The sequence below is a fragment of the Photinus pyralis genome, unplaced genomic scaffold (assembly GCF_008802855.1).
Source record: "Photinus pyralis isolate 1611_PpyrPB1 unplaced genomic scaffold, Ppyr1.3 Ppyr1.4_LG4, whole genome shotgun sequence".
In the NCBI taxonomy this organism is placed as follows: domain Eukaryota; kingdom Metazoa; phylum Arthropoda; class Insecta; order Coleoptera; family Lampyridae; genus Photinus; species Photinus pyralis.
The window spans coordinates 34,061,331-34,079,827 of NW_022170511.1; the positions used below are offsets into that span (position 1 = coordinate 34,061,331).

The 18,497-nt window shown below is 36.0% G+C and overlaps 1 protein-coding gene across 2 annotated transcripts; it reads right to left on the reverse strand.

Moving 5' to 3' along the window:
* Nucleotides 1-46: 46 nt before the first annotated feature.
* LOC116168197 (neurotactin-like) lies at nt 47-18,497 on the reverse strand. Of its 2 annotated transcripts, none has more exons than XM_031483890.1 (6): nt 18,192-18,497; nt 17,999-18,140; nt 13,448-13,665; nt 13,311-13,392; nt 11,232-11,364; nt 47-7,399 (listed from the first exon to the last, which is right to left on the reverse strand). In XM_031483890.1, exons 1-6 carry the CDS (start codon nt 18,426-18,428, stop codon nt 5,977-5,979), a joined length of 2,235 nt encoding a protein of 744 aa, XP_031339750.1. In that variant the 5' UTR covers nt 18,429-18,497; the 3' UTR covers nt 47-5,976. The 2 variants fall into 2 exon arrangements, with proteins under 2 accessions (XP_031339750.1, XP_031339749.1); XM_031483889.1 differs by having other exon boundaries at nt 13,311-13,395.

Genomic DNA, 18,497 nt, shown 5'->3' on the forward strand with positions numbered 1-18,497 from the left:
TACAAGTATAAAATACATTGTGAGTGTTTATAATACTGCCGATATAAAAAATACAAACCAGTCTACCAAGTTACTTGATTAATGTTTTTTTACCAAAAATATAGCGTCCAAAGATGTAATGTTACAAATTTTTTGGCACGAATAAATGTGTTCTATTACAATGTTCGTATGTTTCTTTCTCACTTACCCTAAAACAATCTCATCACACAGTTGATTTCGATATCTTAACTACAGTTTTCGTACAGAATCAATCTTTTTTTCCGTTGGAAGCAGGCTGACTGATGAATGTGAATGTTGACATTAGAACTATACATGTTTCTTAACAATTGAAAATTGCTACAGTTTGTGCCCAGCGTTTTATTCTGTACATCAAGTACACTTGTTTAATTTAAAGACTATTGCTTATAAAAGTTTGTATCAAAAGTTGGGTTGCCTAATTTCATCTCAAACTTGACAGCTACAAATTAATCACAACGAAATATTACAGATTTGGTCAACAAAATCTCTGTAATTGGTTTTCACTCACCTTCACACATTGGATATGAACTTAGCTTAAAACAATTTCAACTTGATTGCCGAAGATCACATTGGCATCTTTTGAGCTAATAATTCTTAAATACACCGCAGCTTAGTCTTACTGTACAAGCATTAAAAAGTATAAAATAAGTTACTACATATCTAAATAAATTAGGCCTTATCAATATTACCAAGTACATCAAACGGAGATCATTGTTTATACAAAAATTAGAACCGCCCGTTCGGTTACAGTAGAAGTACACGTTCACAATACTGCTAAACTTAATATTTTGATTACACTTCATCTTTAACAAACCAAAGGACTTATAGATGTAAGAAATACTTAATTTTGTATTTCCTACATTGCATTATTGAAGTAATTTTAATGAAAGAGCTATAGGTAGGTTTTATAAAGCAAAAGGTGCTGACAATTGGTACGTGCATTAAATTGATAAATTCCGAGCGTTATGTTATGTGTATTCAGACAATACGCTGATTGGAATGTGAGCTCCCAAGGCATAATTAACCAGGACTTTTTCCATTAGTTCTTTACCAAAGTGGAGGGGACTTCGATATCTACGTTATCCTTATCCCACCATGGAAATGCCGTCATTCAAACAACTATAGGACATAGGTATTATACATAGCCCAATAACAATTGATGTTTGCAAAACATTCTATGCCCTAACTGCATGTATTGTGTAACCTTAAACACTTTTTTATGCACATGTGGATTGTCAGTGGGCTCCAAAATGGCCGACGAGCAGTGTTAATATTTTCGATAGTGTTTTCTCTTGCAAGGTTGCCATAGTTCTCTCTCTTTCCATCCCACTCTGATGTAAATGAGGTTATGTATATGATACACACAGCGGCGGGCGCGTGGACGTGGGTCTGGTTCTTAGAGAAGGAAAGAGTGAGGAGTGATAATAATGATCGTAAAGTGAACCGTGAACCCCACATTTGTTTGTTATTTCACCGAAAACTAACCTGTGACCCAATTTTGACAAATAATAATTTTTTTACAGGGCAACGGATTGCGCAGGTTTGCGCCTCGAATATCTTTGTTTGACATTGCTTACGGTTGGTTTATGCCGCGAATACCTTCGTCTGCGTCACATGTCACACATGGGGGGGGGGGGGGGGTGGAATTTTGTATTTGGAATGATTTAAAAATGCAGACGAAAGTATTCTGGACGCCAACATGCGCAAAACAAGCACAAGCGATTACTTAAAAAAACGTCAAATGTGAAAAATGGGACGACATTATGGAGTTTTGCAATTCGAACAACTGGGAAACGCCGCGGTCTCAAACGAAAGTACTCGGGCCACAAGAAGCCTAAACCATATGACTAGAAAAAACATCAAATTTGAAAAACTGGTGGGACAGTATGGAGTGTTGTGTTTGGGCGCAAAGATGTACAATCCAAGTGCAATCGGTTGCTCTGTGAAAGAATAATTATTTGTAAAATTGGAGGAAGTTATGGATTCGCCCCCCCCCCTCCCCCAATTTGAATCTATCGTAATTTTGAAACCGGCCGCGCGCAATGCAATCGTGTGCGCACTGGGGCGACAGTATGGAATTTTGTATCTGGAGTAACTGAAAAACGGAGGGGTGCAAACCAAGCGCAATCGATCACTAGAAAAAACGTCAAATTTGACAAAATGGGGGGATAGCTGTATGGGGACTGATAGATTAGGTATTTGAATCTCTGACTGCCGTAGTTCTCAAAATGTAACGTGGTGGGAATTACGTGGTCCAGGGATTCCCGTGGGGCATTACGCGTCAAGCCACGAAAGAACTGACAACAGTAAAAAGGTGATAATTTTTGCGATCGGGTGATTTTACGTTTTTGTGAAGAGAAGTTCTGCCAGTACGTTAGCAAATGTCAAAATCTCACTCGTTATCTGACGCGAAGAATTACGTTTTGTGGACAGAATTAGTGTTTTAAAGCGCTCGATCAAACTGTAGCCGCCATTTAAAATACAGTATACACAAAGTAATTGTCACTTAGCTGTAGAGATTGCGTGCGTGAAACTCGAAATGATAAAGAACGGACTGAGGAAAAAAACTTGTACGATGTAACATTTATTTCTCATGAATTATTTTATTTCGTTTATTTTTTTATTTTGCCTTTATTTTTGAGTGGGCTGGGTTTCAGCCAAGGCAAATTATCAAAAGAGACTGTTCCACTAAGACTCTCATCAAACAGAAATCAATCGACAAAGAACCACAAGAACCCAATCTTTCTCTGGAAGTTGCCTATCGTTTCTTGGAAATGAGAAGGCATTTTGCTATTATTGCATACATGGAAAAAACGACCAAACCAACTAATACTGAAATTTGTGGAAGCACGATTGAGCGCTTGAAACAGTTTCACCAATAAAGCGAATGAATTTATGGCGAACAAAACTATATTATTTCGATTTTTTATTTGGAGTACGGCCCTGTCGAGGTAAATGCGTACAAAAATAGACGACGCCAGAAAGTCGCAAAGCGCAGCGAAATTAACTAGCATTACACTGTATCCTACTGAGACAGATCGGATTTTGTCAGGATGTCGCGTAGCGTTTGTTTTTGTCGACTCTACGGAAACCAGTGCACACGAATCTGTCAGTTTGGATTTCTAGGGGTCTCATTGGTTGGAAGGAAGTTATAGTCGATTAGTAGAATAAATTCGAATGGGAAGAAGTTCTCAAAATTTAAAGTGAGGGAATCATTTATTGCCGTCAGGCATTACGCGTCAAGCCACGAATGAGCACGTTTGGAAGCGCAACAGTAAAAAGAAAGTCGCGGGGATTTTCGCTTGGGACCGTTAGCGGACTTTTTTAGTGAACATCCATAAGTGAAGAGTGAAGAGTACCTCAGAAAATTTCAAAATCGAGCACCTGCAATTTGACGCGAAGAATTACGTTTTGTGGAGAGAGCTAGTGTTTAGTTTAGTAATTTTCAATTCGAAACACTAAATCGTCAATCAGAAGTGTACCGGCCATTTAAAAAACAGTAAGCACAAAGTAATAGCCGCTCACCTGTAGAAATTGCCTGCGTAAAAATATTTTAACAACACTAACATCTACCGTCGAGGAAGCGTGTTTTCAACGATCATTCAAGATAGCCATCCATTTATGAAGCTTAATAATTTTTCGGAATGTCCCCTATTTCAGTCTATTTAGGAGATGATTCTGTGCTTCCAGTTGAGCGACATCGGAGGGACATCGTTATCTTTACGATTGTGTAGTTAAACGTTTGATTTTATATTCAAATTCGACCTGGTCCTTAAGTTTTTGAATTTTAACATTTTATTGCCAATCAAATAATAATAAAGATTGGGACATTGTTTTAAACAGAGGAACTATACTGTAGCATTGTTTAAAGTATTTAAACAATGACTGTAGGTATATGGTTTTTCTTGTATGGACCCATCTAAAAGAAAGTTAAGTTTTTCCGTTTGAATGTAATATTAAATAATGAGAATTTTCCAATTGAGTTCAAAATTTAGATTTTAAGATTATAATTTATTTGTGAAAAAGAGTAATAATAATTTTCATTATTTAATTATGAGAACACTAAATTAGTTTGAAATAGTAGAGATCCTGATTTTGAAATTTAACATTGTGGAGAGCTGCAGAGGAAGACAGATTTTTGAATGATCAATTTTAATTAATATATGGTAATTTGGATCTAGTCAAATTTTTGTTATTGCACGACTAGGTATTTCAGTCCTAGAATGTAACAACCGTTACAGGGTGTACCAAATTACTGTGTCCATAGCAATGCTTTAGTATCGTGAAACTTCTTTTTGTTCCAAAATCTTTAGACGGAACAGAAGCCGAAAATTGTTCTCAGAATGAACACCTGAAAGGTGCAATATAGACGTCAACACGAATTTCGCAGAATGTCCAAAACTCCAAAGAATATTGTACTGACCAGGACTGTCAAATATGTTTGACCATTATACTGACGGACAAAATGTTGACATGGGAAATTCACTTGTGCAGAAATCCCTTTAGAACTATTTTGCCAGTGTTAGGGTAATGCAGAGTGAATCAATACTGTTTGTGGGGGTGCGAAAAACGCCATGAATGCAACACATTTATGAGAAGGGTTATTTAGAGATTAAGTAAAACCGTTTTCGATGCTTGGACATGGGTTATGTCGGTTTTTGCTAGTGTTGGGAACTATCGAGAAAAAAAAACCATCGAATAAATTACTATTTAGTAATAAGTACTATCGAATGAATTCACTATCGAATGAATTTTTTGAATAATTTTTTTCCTTTATGTGTATTACTTATACAAATACATGGATCTTATATAAATTATAAATGAACAACCTCGTGAACAACTATCGAATAAAAATGTAAATCATCGACTTTTTTCACTTTGCTTATGCCTTATAAATTTATAATGCGTATGGTATGAGTAATTACTAAGTAATTAGTAAACGACGCTTTATATTTTATGTAGGTATTATAAAATTTATAATTCCCAATCCCAAACCGTGACCATCTGGATTAAGAAATAAATAATATTTACATTTTTCAACGTAACATAAGGTATTTAGTATTTATGAACTGTGTGTGCAATTGCAAATAATTCGTTCATTGAAGACAATTCATTCGAATGAATTACTTGTCCACTATCGAATTATTCGAATGGTTTGCGACTATCGAATAGTTCGATAGTTTTCATTCGAATGCGCGCATCACTAGTTTTTGCCATAACTCTTTTGGTCACGTTGGCGTATAATAATTAAACATTTTATTTGGGAAATGATCCTGGTCAGCACATTGGCTGTTGGCGTTTTGGTATAGTGCCGATAACAGTTAAAGGAGCTTAAGAGATTTATTTTCTGTGAAGCCAAAGCAACAAGATTAAAATTAATAAAACAGCGAGATCTTTATTTGTTTCAAGAAGTTATTTTGATTGCATAAAATTAGGCGTCTTTCAGGAGACTTTTTATAATGTAAAAGTAAAAATTCCTATAGGAAATTCCTATGTCTACCCCTACATGAATATCACTGTATTTTGATGACACTAATCTGTACGCGCATACCATGCATATGGAAATTAAATAGCCTGGAATGCTTGTGTTATCATTCATAGTTCTTTAAAAAGCTTAGCCTAGGTCTAACCGACCGACATAGGAAATGTATTAACCATTTAATGTCAGAGAATTTGCGTGAAATATTGACATCTACACAATCTCAGAAGATTGGTCAGATTTGGAAACCATATGAAAGAGCCATCCGTTGGAATTTACAAATTTTCAATCAATACTCGAGCCTCATCAGTTGGAATTTATAAATTTCAATCAATAATCTTATTTGGCGCCACTGTTATTTATCAAATTAATAAATTTTGTATCAATCGTCAGCACCACGAGAACTATTTACCAAGTTATTATTATTAAAATAAAAATGGACAAGCATTGATATTTTTCAGTCAAAGATCATGGAATCTTTAATCTAATTGTGCATATCGAGGAACAATATCTTTAGTAATCCAATAATCACAATGAGTGTAGTTAGCTGCCAACAAAACATCTTGCTCAACAATAAGAATTTTGTTATTGATGTGTTCGACGGGCTGAATTTTGCCGTGCCAAACGTAATAATAAAACAATTGCTGCATTGCGGATACGTATCGCTTTTGCTCCGCCGTTTTTGGTTCGTAGCGGCCCAAAATTGCGTCGACGTCGGAATCGACGTCGGCAACGTTTAGTTCGCCTCGATTTTGCGTGACTACGTAAAACGGCACGTTACGCATCTGCGTAGATACCGCTAGCAATGGGCAGACTATGCGTATATCGGATATCATGGCACTCAATCCTTGGTAGGTTGAAGGATATAATTTTAAAATTTCATCGACCATGTTTAACTGCCCTAACTTCGACTCTTTAATGTGCTGTTGTACGAGATCTTCTGACCATGATTTGTACTTTAAGTATAGCGTTTCCGACGCAGCCGCATGGGCGGTAGTCCCCAAAACTAGTTTGACTGGAAAGCCTTCTTCAGAAGCCCACACCTTTCCAGGATGTTCCTTGAGAATGTTACCATCCAGTACCAACCACTCATGACGTTTATCCGGTTCTTCTAATCTTGACGGTAAATCAGGTTGAGGTTTTCTCCACGTGTCAATAACAGAGCTTACTAACATATCGGCGTCGGCATCTAACAAACACTGAGCAGTTTCGCATTGAATACTAGGCATGTAGTTTTTATTTTCCATCTCGTACTCCACAAGAGTTTTTCCCGGATATATAGCTCCACCAGAAGTAGCCCAGGCTTGTTTGAATAACTTTTCTGCACCTTTCATGGCAGACAGAGCCGTTACAAGTGTAGCACCGGCTCTGTGACCGAACAATGTGACGGATTTACGATCCCCACCGAAGTGCTCGATGTTGTATTGGACCCACCGTAACGCCTCAACGATATCGGACAGACCGTAGTTACCCGAGGTGGGCAAATGAACCGACTGCGTCAACTGACTGACTGCTAAGAATCCCAACACTCCAAGCCTAAAATTCGGCCTCACAAATATGACGTCACGAGACCTCGCGTATCTGGCCGACGGACGCATTTTGCCGGGCGAACCGCCGATTAAACTTTCAGTACCAATAAGAACGACAACAGGAAGCGGCGTGTCGTATCGAACGTAGGGCGTAACCACGTCTAGAGTTAAACAATCTTCCGTACCTGCAGTTGTTCCGTTGCTGTAAATTTGTAGGCAATAATCCGTTGCGTTATGTGTTAGCAGAGGTGTTGTATTATTCCAGCAATAAGAGATGGAATTTAAGGGATGCGCCGCTTTGAATCTCAGCTCACCGATTGGTGGACGAGCGTAGGGGATTCCACGGAAGGCTACAGCCCCATCTTCAAGAACCCTGAAAAAATTTGTTATTAGTTTTAAATCACTTTCTAGAAAGCGTTTTAGTAACACGCAACCATTTATTATAAGAAATGTCCGCTTATACTTGAAACTTATGAGAAAAGATGAGGGGAACTTCTGACATTTAGATTTTTTCACGCATAATCTGTTTGGGGGTCACTGTGGTTTTCAATTATATTTTGTTTGGTTCGTGGCGAATTCTTATTGGCGCTTGCTTAACGCCTGTTGGAATGTGCATGTTTTCACTTCCTTTTTTATTACGTTTAAGTTAAGTGATGTTCATCGCTAATAAATTCAATGTCGGTTTAATTGCAAAATCTTTAAATATTATTTCTGGCGATTAACCGGATTTTGTGTAATTCTCCAGTTAATTTTTCTCTCAGTATGGAGGATTTAAATATAGGTAAATAGGTAAGTAGTGTAATTTTCTTTAACCACCTGTTACTGTTGAACGTTCTAGTTTTGTCATTCGCAGTTTGAAACAATTTAAATTTCAACAGTTACCGTATTAGTATTATTATTTTCTGAATAAGTTCTTGGTTTCAGTTTCAATTTTAGTTCAATTCTAATTTGAAGTTATAATGACACATCCACGTTTAATCACGACTTCGAGTTTTAATTAACATTGATTCCTGTCCATTGCACTTTAACGTGCCAGGAAACTACTGCAGATGTGTGTATAATGACAGCACCTTATCTGAGATAACCTACAGCAAACAGCGCCGGTAGCGAAGGTAACGAAATTGGACCGATGGATCATTTACGTTTACTTTTTTCCTTTCAATTAATCAAGTTACTAGTAGGTAGTTCCTCTTCAAGGAATTATACTGATGTAAGTTGTCTTTAAATTTTGAACGTCAATGAGTATTAGCTTTTCACGAATTAAATAGAGATGTCAAGTTTAATTTTCTAACAAGTTGACTGGTAATTGTTGCTGAATTTTTGGAAGTCCATTAATTTTAAATAAATCACTGGATTTTGTTGCGGAAAATTTGCAACTGTTGTAGTTTATCGCTTCAATACTTCCCAGTTGAGCAAACAAAAGAGAGATAATTGAGGGAAAGCGTGAATGGAATATGAGATAAACTTATTGGAAATTTGAACAGAACTTGAGTAACTTAATACGAACCTGACCGAAATTTGTGAGAGGAACTGAGGGGGAACTTGAATTTGAAAAGAATTTGTGGTAAACATGAGGTTAACTTGATTCGAACCCTGGAGGAACTTATTTGAGCAGAAGAACTTGATATATGTAATGTAGTTCTCCATTATTTTGGGTTCGTTGTAAATTCTTAGGATATAAAAGGAACCACAAATGTTTATTAAATTTCTAAAAGGCCTTTTAGAAATTTAATAAACATTTGTGGTTCCTTTTATATCCAAAAGAACTTGGTTATGCTCGTAGGTATAACTTCAATGAGGGAGCTTAAAAAGAACTTTCAAGAACAACATGAAATGGGTTTAATGGAAACTTGACAACAGTAAGGTGAACTTGCAAATATTATTTGAATGGCACAGAAGCTGGAGGTGAGCAAGAAAATAATTTCATTCACCTTTCAATACAATGCTAAAGGAAATAGTATCTTAATTTATAGCGTTGCTGATTTTGCAGTTTGTTCAGTTCATATAGGTTCATGGTAAAATGTAGTGTGACTTTGCTTTCTGCGTTGTTAAGGCAGTTGAATTTGTTTTAATTTTATAATTCAATTTTCGTGTACTTAGTTTACGCTACATATAATAAAAGGAAATGTGCTTAGTTGTAATGTTATTCTTCGCATTATTATAAATTGTATTGCCTTCAGCTACTTGCAACTTAGTGGTAGATAATCCATGAATTTGTTTGTTATTTGCTTGTTTCACTTAAAATATTATTGCTATTTTGATTTGTTTGAGATTGGCCATTTGTCAATATTGACTCGATTTTATACTCATTTAGATTGATTAACAACTTAAATTGTGTATGAATCGCCTTTTTGAATGTCATTAACTGTTTCGCCCGTGCAGAGGTAAATACCGGAGTGTTAAAATTACTTTGCGGCATTCATACGATTTTAGTTTGAGGTTACCGTATCCAGGACCTTCAGATACCTTCTGGACTGAAAAAGGTCCGGATAATTAACAACGTATTTCATGTACTTGATGTAAGAGACTTTTTATTTTTCACAAATGGGAAACGAGTGAAGTTCCTTTACATCTATTTGAGCTGGCTACCTTTGGAGCGTATCAAAATTTGTATTAAATTAACATCAGATTTTAATTCAAATTCAAGAGTTACTACCTCGGATTGGTAATTTTTGTATATTGTAGATGTCATGTAAAATGTGTGTTTAGCGTTTTCCACAGTTAGTTTTAGGGAAACATGGCACTATGTAAAATTATATTTGACAAATTTTTCTTATCTCGTCAAATTAAAGAGATATTGAGGAAACCCTCTTATCTCGAAGGCACTGTATATCGCTCTCCAAAGGATGACTATAATCCATTTTTAAATAGATTACTAAACTTACTGACTTTTTTAACTGACAGATACAGGATAATCCTTATATTTGTGGTGACTTCAATGTGAATGCATTATCTTGCACAGGTAATCTCAAAAGTTTAACTGACGTGACGGATTCCTTCAATCTACACTCGTTGATAAAGGTACTCTACCAGAATCACCAGCAACACCTGTAGCTCGACCTGTAGCGATCTAGATTACCGATCACTAATTTACATTCATCCTTTTGTTCCGTGTTTGATCCTGGTTTATCCGATATCATATGGCACAGATTTGTAGCTGGACCGAAAAGAATTTACCTATTACAGGTTTATAATATTGAACAAAAGGTCTAGTTTGAAACTCTGAACTCCAAGTGTCAACATTAAACGTTTCATTTGCAAATAGGAACCATATATAAGCCCTTAAAATACGCAATTCTGAGCTCCAACTTTCAACATGGTTTGGAGATTGCTGAATGTGCATTTTTTAAAATTTCGTTAACTTTGAAAACATCTGGGATTGGTAGTTCAAAAAGACACTAACCAATAACAAAAAAAATATTTTAGTTTTATAACTTTGACATTTTTGTTCTCCATTTTTTTGTAGTAAAACGTAGCATAATTTTTGTAGGTTATGTACATATCAAAAGAAAGAAATTTGCCGTCGCCGCGCTCCAAAATTTTTTTTTCATTTACGATTTCCACATTTTGAACAAAATCCGACGAACCGTTTTCTCAGAAAATTGCCATACGTGCTTACATACATACGTCAGAGAAAATTATATTCTTTGAAAATTGCTAAAAATTAGCTAAAACGTCGACATTTGACGACATCCCCAAAAAATCGGCGGTGATCGCAATAGTCACCTAGGAAGACTAAGATCCATTAAAATTTTACTTATTACTGAGCTAGCCGTGGATTTATTTATGCCATTACAAAAAATTAATTGTTATAGGAAAATTCTAACCCGTGCCGTAGAGATTAAAATTTATTTTAAGTGGGGGCTTCCAACCCCTGTAAATGTAACTAATGCAACATTTCGAACAGATCACTGAAAAAAGTTAAAATTTGATATCACCCAATTGAGTTGGTGTATGGAGTACGGTGACCCTGTCATAAAATTTAGTTTCGCCATGGGAAACATTAAAATTACATAAGCTGAAAAAACTGTAGCCGTTACTAAAGGAAGAGGTGTCAGTTACATCTTGATAAGAAAAGTAAATTTCCTGATAGAACGATGCATTAGGCGCACGCCAATTAAATAAATCTTCGAATATTGTTTAAATAAATTCATTTACCGTTTGTTTTGAAGTTAGGCAATTATAGATAATAATAAAATACATACCCTTCAACTTTTCCACAACTAGTAATAGTTTCCACAAATCTTCCATCCCTAATCGCCACTGAATGCTCTGGTGCTATTGGTAAAGTTACAGTTACTATGATAATAATAAACATGATCAAAACAAGGAAGGCACCTGCAAAGAAATTAAGTATTAACACACATCCTAATTTAATTTAAGTACTTATTTTGAACAATATTAGAATTTTTCTTACCAAAACAGTTTTTGGTACACCATGCCGGCTTGAAATCCATTTTCGGTTTGTCAACAATTAATCAATAACATATCTATGACAACAGCCCATTATCCACAGAATTAGGCCAATAAAACCTAGATAGTATCAAACATAATTCACATCCCCCCTTGCGCTTTGTAATTTGTACTGATGCTGATGGGCGATCGTTTTAGGTAATTGGAGGTACTGGGGAATATAAGCAAGAAGGGAAATGAATCACTTATAGAATAACAGATTACGAAGTCAGATAAGCCGCGAATGCACACAAACAAACCCCTTTGTCGGAATGAAATAAGAAAATGGAAAAAAGGTATGTTTAGATCATTGGTTATTGTATATACCTTCAGCAGAAAAGAAATTCGCGCTTGGGTGACATCTGGAAAATATGAGGACGCAATCGATACAACGTTTGACAGTGGCGTCGTTGTCTACCAAGTTTCAACGAAGGGATTACCTACTAGAAGGGTAAAAATGCAAGACACCGTATACACATACGTATATTGTTGTGAGACCTAACCTTCACTTCTGGGAATCCCACGATTTACCTCTAGCTAGCTCAGTTGAAATTAAAATGAAAACAAAATTTTACCCGCATCTCAAGGTCCAGCTGGATTCTGCCACCCTACAGCATTCCAACAATGACATAAATAGGTGGCTTAACCAAATCCTTAAATTCCAATATGAAACTTTACCCCCAGATTTAATCAACTTGAAACAAAGTAAGAGACGCCGACAATTACCTCTCCTTGACTCTAATAAACAAAACCTGGATTGCAATGACTGGTTTAATTTCAGACAAAAAATTGCGTAAATTTCTGTTTTACAAATTGTTACAATTTTAAACAGATAAATGACACACACAAAAAAAAAACAAATTACTCAAACATTACAAAAAAAAAAAACATGACAAAACAAAACACTAACTACTACTTACTTTTAAAATTAGTCCGAATAACGTATTCCGATAAAAAGAGGTATCCGTACACAATCACGTAAACCAACCACTCAAACACCGACGTCTTCTCTCTTCGGGTACCCACAAATTCAAAACTTCCGCGTTTCCGCAAAATAAAAAAAAAAACAGGACGACGACAAACTTCTTAAACTTCTCAATAATTCTTCTTAAAACGGCAGACACAAAATTCTAATTAAACCTGGATCCAACTACGCAGGAAAACTTCCACAAAATTCAAAAAAATAACGTAACCGAAGAAGCGCCGGTTGGCTTTGTAACGACCAAAAAGCCCCGCTCTCTTCCAAAATTTTCTATTTAAGCCAAAAGCCCTTCTCCTTTCTTCAACATCCCGTCCGCCAATCACGCGAAGCGTCGATTTTTCAACTTCTTGCTAAACGGCACGTACGCCCGGCAATTCTGCGAAGAACCTTATCTCTACTTCGCGCTATACCTCGTTAACGGCAAAATAAAATTTAAAAAGAAATTTACATCGAAAAAAATTCTAGGAATAAAATAAAAACAGAACACTTCTAAGAAATTGAACCAAAACTATAACATGAAATTTACGCAATCCTGTGTCTCAAATTATTAAAAACCCCCCCGGTTAATTAATTGAACTAAACAAAATTGTCACATCCAGACGCTCTATAATTTCTTTCAAGTTACAACTAAAACAAAAATAACACAACATTTTATAGATCAATAATTATTTTAGAAAAGGGGTGGGGGAGGAGGTTACTCTATTAGTCATTTTTGATTTTCTAACAATAATTCCGTCTTACCTTCCCTCCCATCCATTAATGGATGATCTTAAAATTAGTTGCAACAGGTGCCGAGATTAACAAGAGGGTGCAGTCTATTAATAAACGTTCATTAAATAGGTACACTTACTTATAATAATGCGATAAGCTCTCACTTTATGCTTCCAAGAGGGTTGCTCTACGGGCTGCTGTTTTTCTAGCTCGCATTTTTCCTGCTTTAAGTAAAAGTATAGATAATTAAAAATCGCCTAAGTGGCTTATACATACGTCAATATTTACGTCCAAACAAACATTCTTTAAGTCGTCTTCTTTTCTATCAGCACTTTTATCAGTCTCATCTAGTGTTTCTATAGACGCCAAACCGGCCTTAGCCGATTGATTGCTTATTTGATCCTCTTTTTTCTTCCTTGGAAAAACTGAGACTAAAGGTAGTCGTATCGTATTTAGTAATTTCTTTTTCTCTTTCGGTTCGGGTGTTTTCTCACCTGAAATAGAATCGTTCAATAGTTACATAAATATTATATTATTATTAATTAAAGGTATGTATCCCTTTTCACTGATAAACCTCGCGAGATCTCTAGTTCAAACTTTTCATAAAACGACGCGAGATCTATTTATATTACCTACATATTTATACTTACCATTTTTAATTACCATTGGGTCTAAAATCCTCATAACGTGCTGTGGAGCAAACGCATATCTATTTTGCAGATTTGTTATATGGACATCCGAATATCTATAGAAAGGAGATCTCACGAATGATCTACCTCAAAACTGCATTAGGCTAGGTATAAAATAAGTGAGATGAGAAAATGAAGAAGAACGAGCAATTACCGAAGGGGATAGTGGAATCGTAAAGAAGTTCGCAAGTTTACGTACATGTGCGGATTAGGAGAGTGCGTTTTCTCTACGTAGATTAGCAACCTGGTGCTTATTCTTCCGACCCTTCCCATACCTTCATTTCATTTTTATTTTATTTCTTCTCTCCATTCTTTACATTCATGTGTGTCATCCTCTCCTAAATCGACAGGTTCTTCAGATTCCTCAGATACTTCAATACTTCAACATTCTTTTAATTTTTTGAAGGTTCCAAATCCTTTCCTTTAATTTACTAAAATTTTGAAGTATCTTGGTTTCTTCACATCCTACATATTGTTCAGTTTATTTCGTCTATTGGGGCTTTACAAAAGCTTTCATTCTTTAGGAATCTATCGTTTCTGCTTCTGCAGCTTCTCCACCAGATTCCTCAGGTTCATCAGATTTTCTCAAATCTTCGATAATTCTTTAAATTCTCAATTTTTCTCCAATTCTTCAGTTTCTTCACATTGTTAATAAAATTCTTCCAGTTCTTTCGATTCTTCATATTTCCAGGATTCCTCACACTCCTTCAAGATTTGAGATTTTTCTGATCCTTCAGTTCGTTCAGGTTCCTCCGATTCTTTGGTTCTGGTTTATTGAGTTTATTCGCCTCCTTTTAATACCTACTTTGCCTTTTTCTGCAGATTCTTCAAACCCTTTCATTTTTCAGTTTCTTCTGATCCTTCATACTCTCAAATTCCCAAAATTTTTCTGTTCCGGTTCCGTAAAATCTTCAGATGAGTAAAATGTTTCAGATTCTTCGGATTTTTCAGTTTCTTTGTATCTGTCAGATTTTTCGGGTTTTTTTCGATCCGATTCAATCGGAATTCTCAAATTTTTATTATTCACGTTTCAAGTTCTTCTTTCAATTCTATTGTTTCTTCGAATTCATAATATTATTAAATGCGTTAATGTCTTCAGTTTCTTCAAATTCGTCGGTATGTTTTCCTTTCTCCGAGCTGTTTAGGTTTTTCAAATTTTTTAAAAATAATTCTTCCGCTTCAACAAATCTTTAGATCCTTTAAAATGTTTTACTTCCGAGTGCTTCAGATTCGGATTCTTTAGACTATTCAGAATTCAGCTGATCCTTCAGTTCATTGAGATTTTGTCGTAATGTTTGGGGATGACGACTTCTTTGCTTCTTTAATTTGAAATTCTTCGATTGTTCCAATTTTTTGGATTCTTCTGTTTCTTCGAATTTTTTAGACGCTTAGAGCCGTTCCCCTTCGGATTATTTCGTTTCTTCAGATTCGCCTGATTTTTTTTGTTAACTATGCAACGCTTGAACCCATTTTCCTTTCCCTTTCGTTTTCCCTGTTCCCAAAGCCGTATAACCGCAGTGTGTTCGCACCCGAAAATTTGCGCCACAATGTTTCGAAGAACTTAGGTTTAAGCAACAAGGGGACTTCGTCGAGTAGGAAAAACTACTGGAGGGCTGGTATAATTTTCAACTGTGAACAGTGCGATGGGTTTTCGCTCCGATGCATTGCTGGATTGTGATGCTCGCATTGAAATACATTGTTACCACGAAAGCGTTAAGGTCCAAGCTGCAAAAAATTGCATTGCGCTATTTTTTGGAGGGGCTGATTAAGTTGAAAAACCAGTTCATTAATCAAAGTTGTGCATCTAATTTGTTTACACGAGGTGGTTGTAATTGGCGAAAAGGTTAATGAATTAATTTGTGCTTTCGGTAGCGGTATAAAGGTAATTTCGAGGGTAATTTTGGATATGTCAATACTGCGGACCATTTTTTTCAATAAATAAAGCAAATTAGAACTAATAAATTGTGAGGAACCTGAAACACGGCTTTGCCGATTTAAAATTCGTCAATCACTGCCAAAAGGGGTCCCACGACCCAATTTTCTAAATAACTGCTGCCTTCCAAAGGAAAAAATCAGTTGTCAATGCGAGACTGCTTCAACTCATCGATAAACGTAAGTTACTTGAATGTTTAATTCATTTTAAAGAATTAAAAAATATGTCCTATTGTTTGCGGTTTGTCCGTCCGTCCGTTTGTTCGTCCGGATCCACTTGTGCGGTTTTAAACTACTTTTAGGGGAATTGCCCTACCGGGAAGGAATTTCTTGCACTAGGTAGCCTATACCTTGAAAGTGTGCCAAACGACCTTCACATTTTGTTCTCCTAAGCCCCCCCCCTTAATTATATGTCCCGAGATGCTGTTTCTGAAAGTAAAACGTGCATAACTTTTACATGGGGCACCAATTTGTCTTAGATTTTGTATACGCATGCCTGTATAGTGGTGACATGTAAATATTTTGAAAATTTGGGAGGGGGGAGGGGTAAACACACGTTCTACCCTTCATGGTATCCTAATGAAAGGTATCATCGAAAGGAATTGGTTTCTACAAACACTGTCTTCAGACTCCTTTTCGAGATCAGACGGCGAGGGGGGGATAGAAATTGGTTTTTATTTTTCATGATACTCTAATTAAAGGTCTCGTGAAAGGAACTGTTTTCTACCAACTACCGCCCTTCGCTTACCACTTATCAAAATTGAGGGGAGGGGCTGCCTTTATTTTCCATGGTACTGTAATGAAAGGTCTCAATGAAAGAAATTATTTTTTCCCAATCATACTTCTCCTCCTCGTCTCAAGAGCAGATTGTCGGAGGAGGGTACTCCCAAAGGGCGATTGGGACGTCTGGTGATGTGAAAACTTTAAACAGCGAATATCGGTTTGTCGGAGGAGAGTACTCACAAAGGATGTCAAAACTGCAGAACAGAGTGGCGGAGGAGGGTACTCGCAAAGGGCGGAAAGATCGAGACACATCGACTGGCCATGTGAAATCTTAATCATGAAAATCTGGAAAATGTTGGAAGAAAGTACCTACAAAAGGAAAAACCATATTTTGGAAAATTTCTCTAAGGGCTTGATTCTTCTTGCACTATATAGCGTAGATTTTGAATGTATGCCAGACGGCTTTTAAATGTTAATGTCTAAAATCCCCCCCTTAGGTATAGGGTTTGAAAAAAGTTTTTATTACTGAGCTAGCCGTTGCTCAAAATTAATTGTCATATAAAATTTTTTGCTAGTGGCGTAGAGGTTCAATTTTATTTTATTGAAGTGGGGTCTTCGAGCCTTGCAAATGTAACTAAGCCCGTTACAGACGATAGTACATTTTTGACGAACGAAATAGCCCACAAATTAACTAAGACGAGAGGAAGTAAATTATTGTGCATCGAAGCAATGTACCTTGCAGTTTCTCCGATTAAATTGGTGAATAAGTAACCAAAAATTGAGTACAACAAGAAGACCACAAAATCTAGGTAGTTCTTATGCATCAAGTCAATATGTGTTTTGCCCGTTGCCCGACGAAATTTGTGAATAATTGCAAATTTTGCAATCGAATTAACTAAAATGAAGAGCACAAAATTTAACTCCTGTTAATCATAGCAATTTGTTTTTCCGTTTCCCCAAAAAAAATGGTGAATAATTTAAAATTATGCCCATATCTGGACATCTATTTTGTTATAGAATAAAACAATAAATGATAAATTGAAAAAAAAACATTTACATCTCCTTTCATATGGAAAATTCTGATTAAAGGTCTTATTTCAACTTCGTATATAAAATCCATTGGAAATACCTACGTGGAAACTTAATGCCTAAGTTAAATTTATAACTTGTTTTGTAGTGATTTGTGTTCTGCTTAAACCTCGACATAAGCCTTTGTTTATTTTCAAAGCTTAAACGTAGTATTATATTGTATAAAAGGTCGTAACCAAGTTACAAAGTAAATATTTTGATTTGGTATCAATAATTTTTCTTGGATTTACCGATTTACGACGATACCGCTCGGTGCTAATTACATTCGGATTCATTTAAAATTTTAAACCGTCGACGCAGCAAAATCGCATTAAAATCGATTCTTTCATATGCAATTTGAGTCAAATTTACCTGCAGTGCAATTATCGCAAAAAAAAGTACAAAAAAACCTCACCTTCATCTTCATTAATCAGTTTTGACTTTCTAAACGGATTTGGCAATTTAATACGGGTTTGCGGTCCTTTAACTTCCTCTTCCTCCTTCGCTTGCAATAATTCAACCCCTTCAGTCTCACTATTTTGATCATTTTCCGTATCCTACAACCCCTAATTTACGAAACAGAAACAACAAAGTTTTAAAAATCGCACCTTGCACCTTTCCTTCGATTTGCTCCTCGTAAAAAATCCAGGCATCTGTATACCACCGATCGGTATCTTCTTTGGTTGTACCTCTCGGCCTTCTTTAATATCAGTCTTATTTAGTTTGATTCCGTTTTCGATTTCGAGTATCGGCGGCGAAGAGCTTTTGTTCTCCGAATTTAATATCTTCTCTCGCTCTTCTAATTCGATGATTTTTTTGTCGTCGCTCTTTTCGGTAGTTTCCATATTTTTTTGTTAAATTAAAGCACGCCGCGCTACATTAACAAATTTGATCACAAAACGACATGCACAACG

Bases quoted from the DNA above. Each gene is read 5' to 3' on its own strand.
- LOC116168197 (XM_031483889.1), bottom strand. From the start codon at position 18,428: ATGGAAACTACCGAAAAGAGCGACGACAAAAAAATCATCGAATTAGAA. The intron at 18,141-18,191 runs GTGCGATTTTTA...TAGGGGTTGTAG, and splicing joins AATCGAAGGAAAGGTGCAAG to GATACGGAAAATGATCAAAA. The intron at 11,365-13,310 runs GTAAGTGTACCT...ATTTCTTTGCAG, and splicing joins AGCTTATCGCATTATTATAA to GTGCCTTCCTTGTTTTGATC.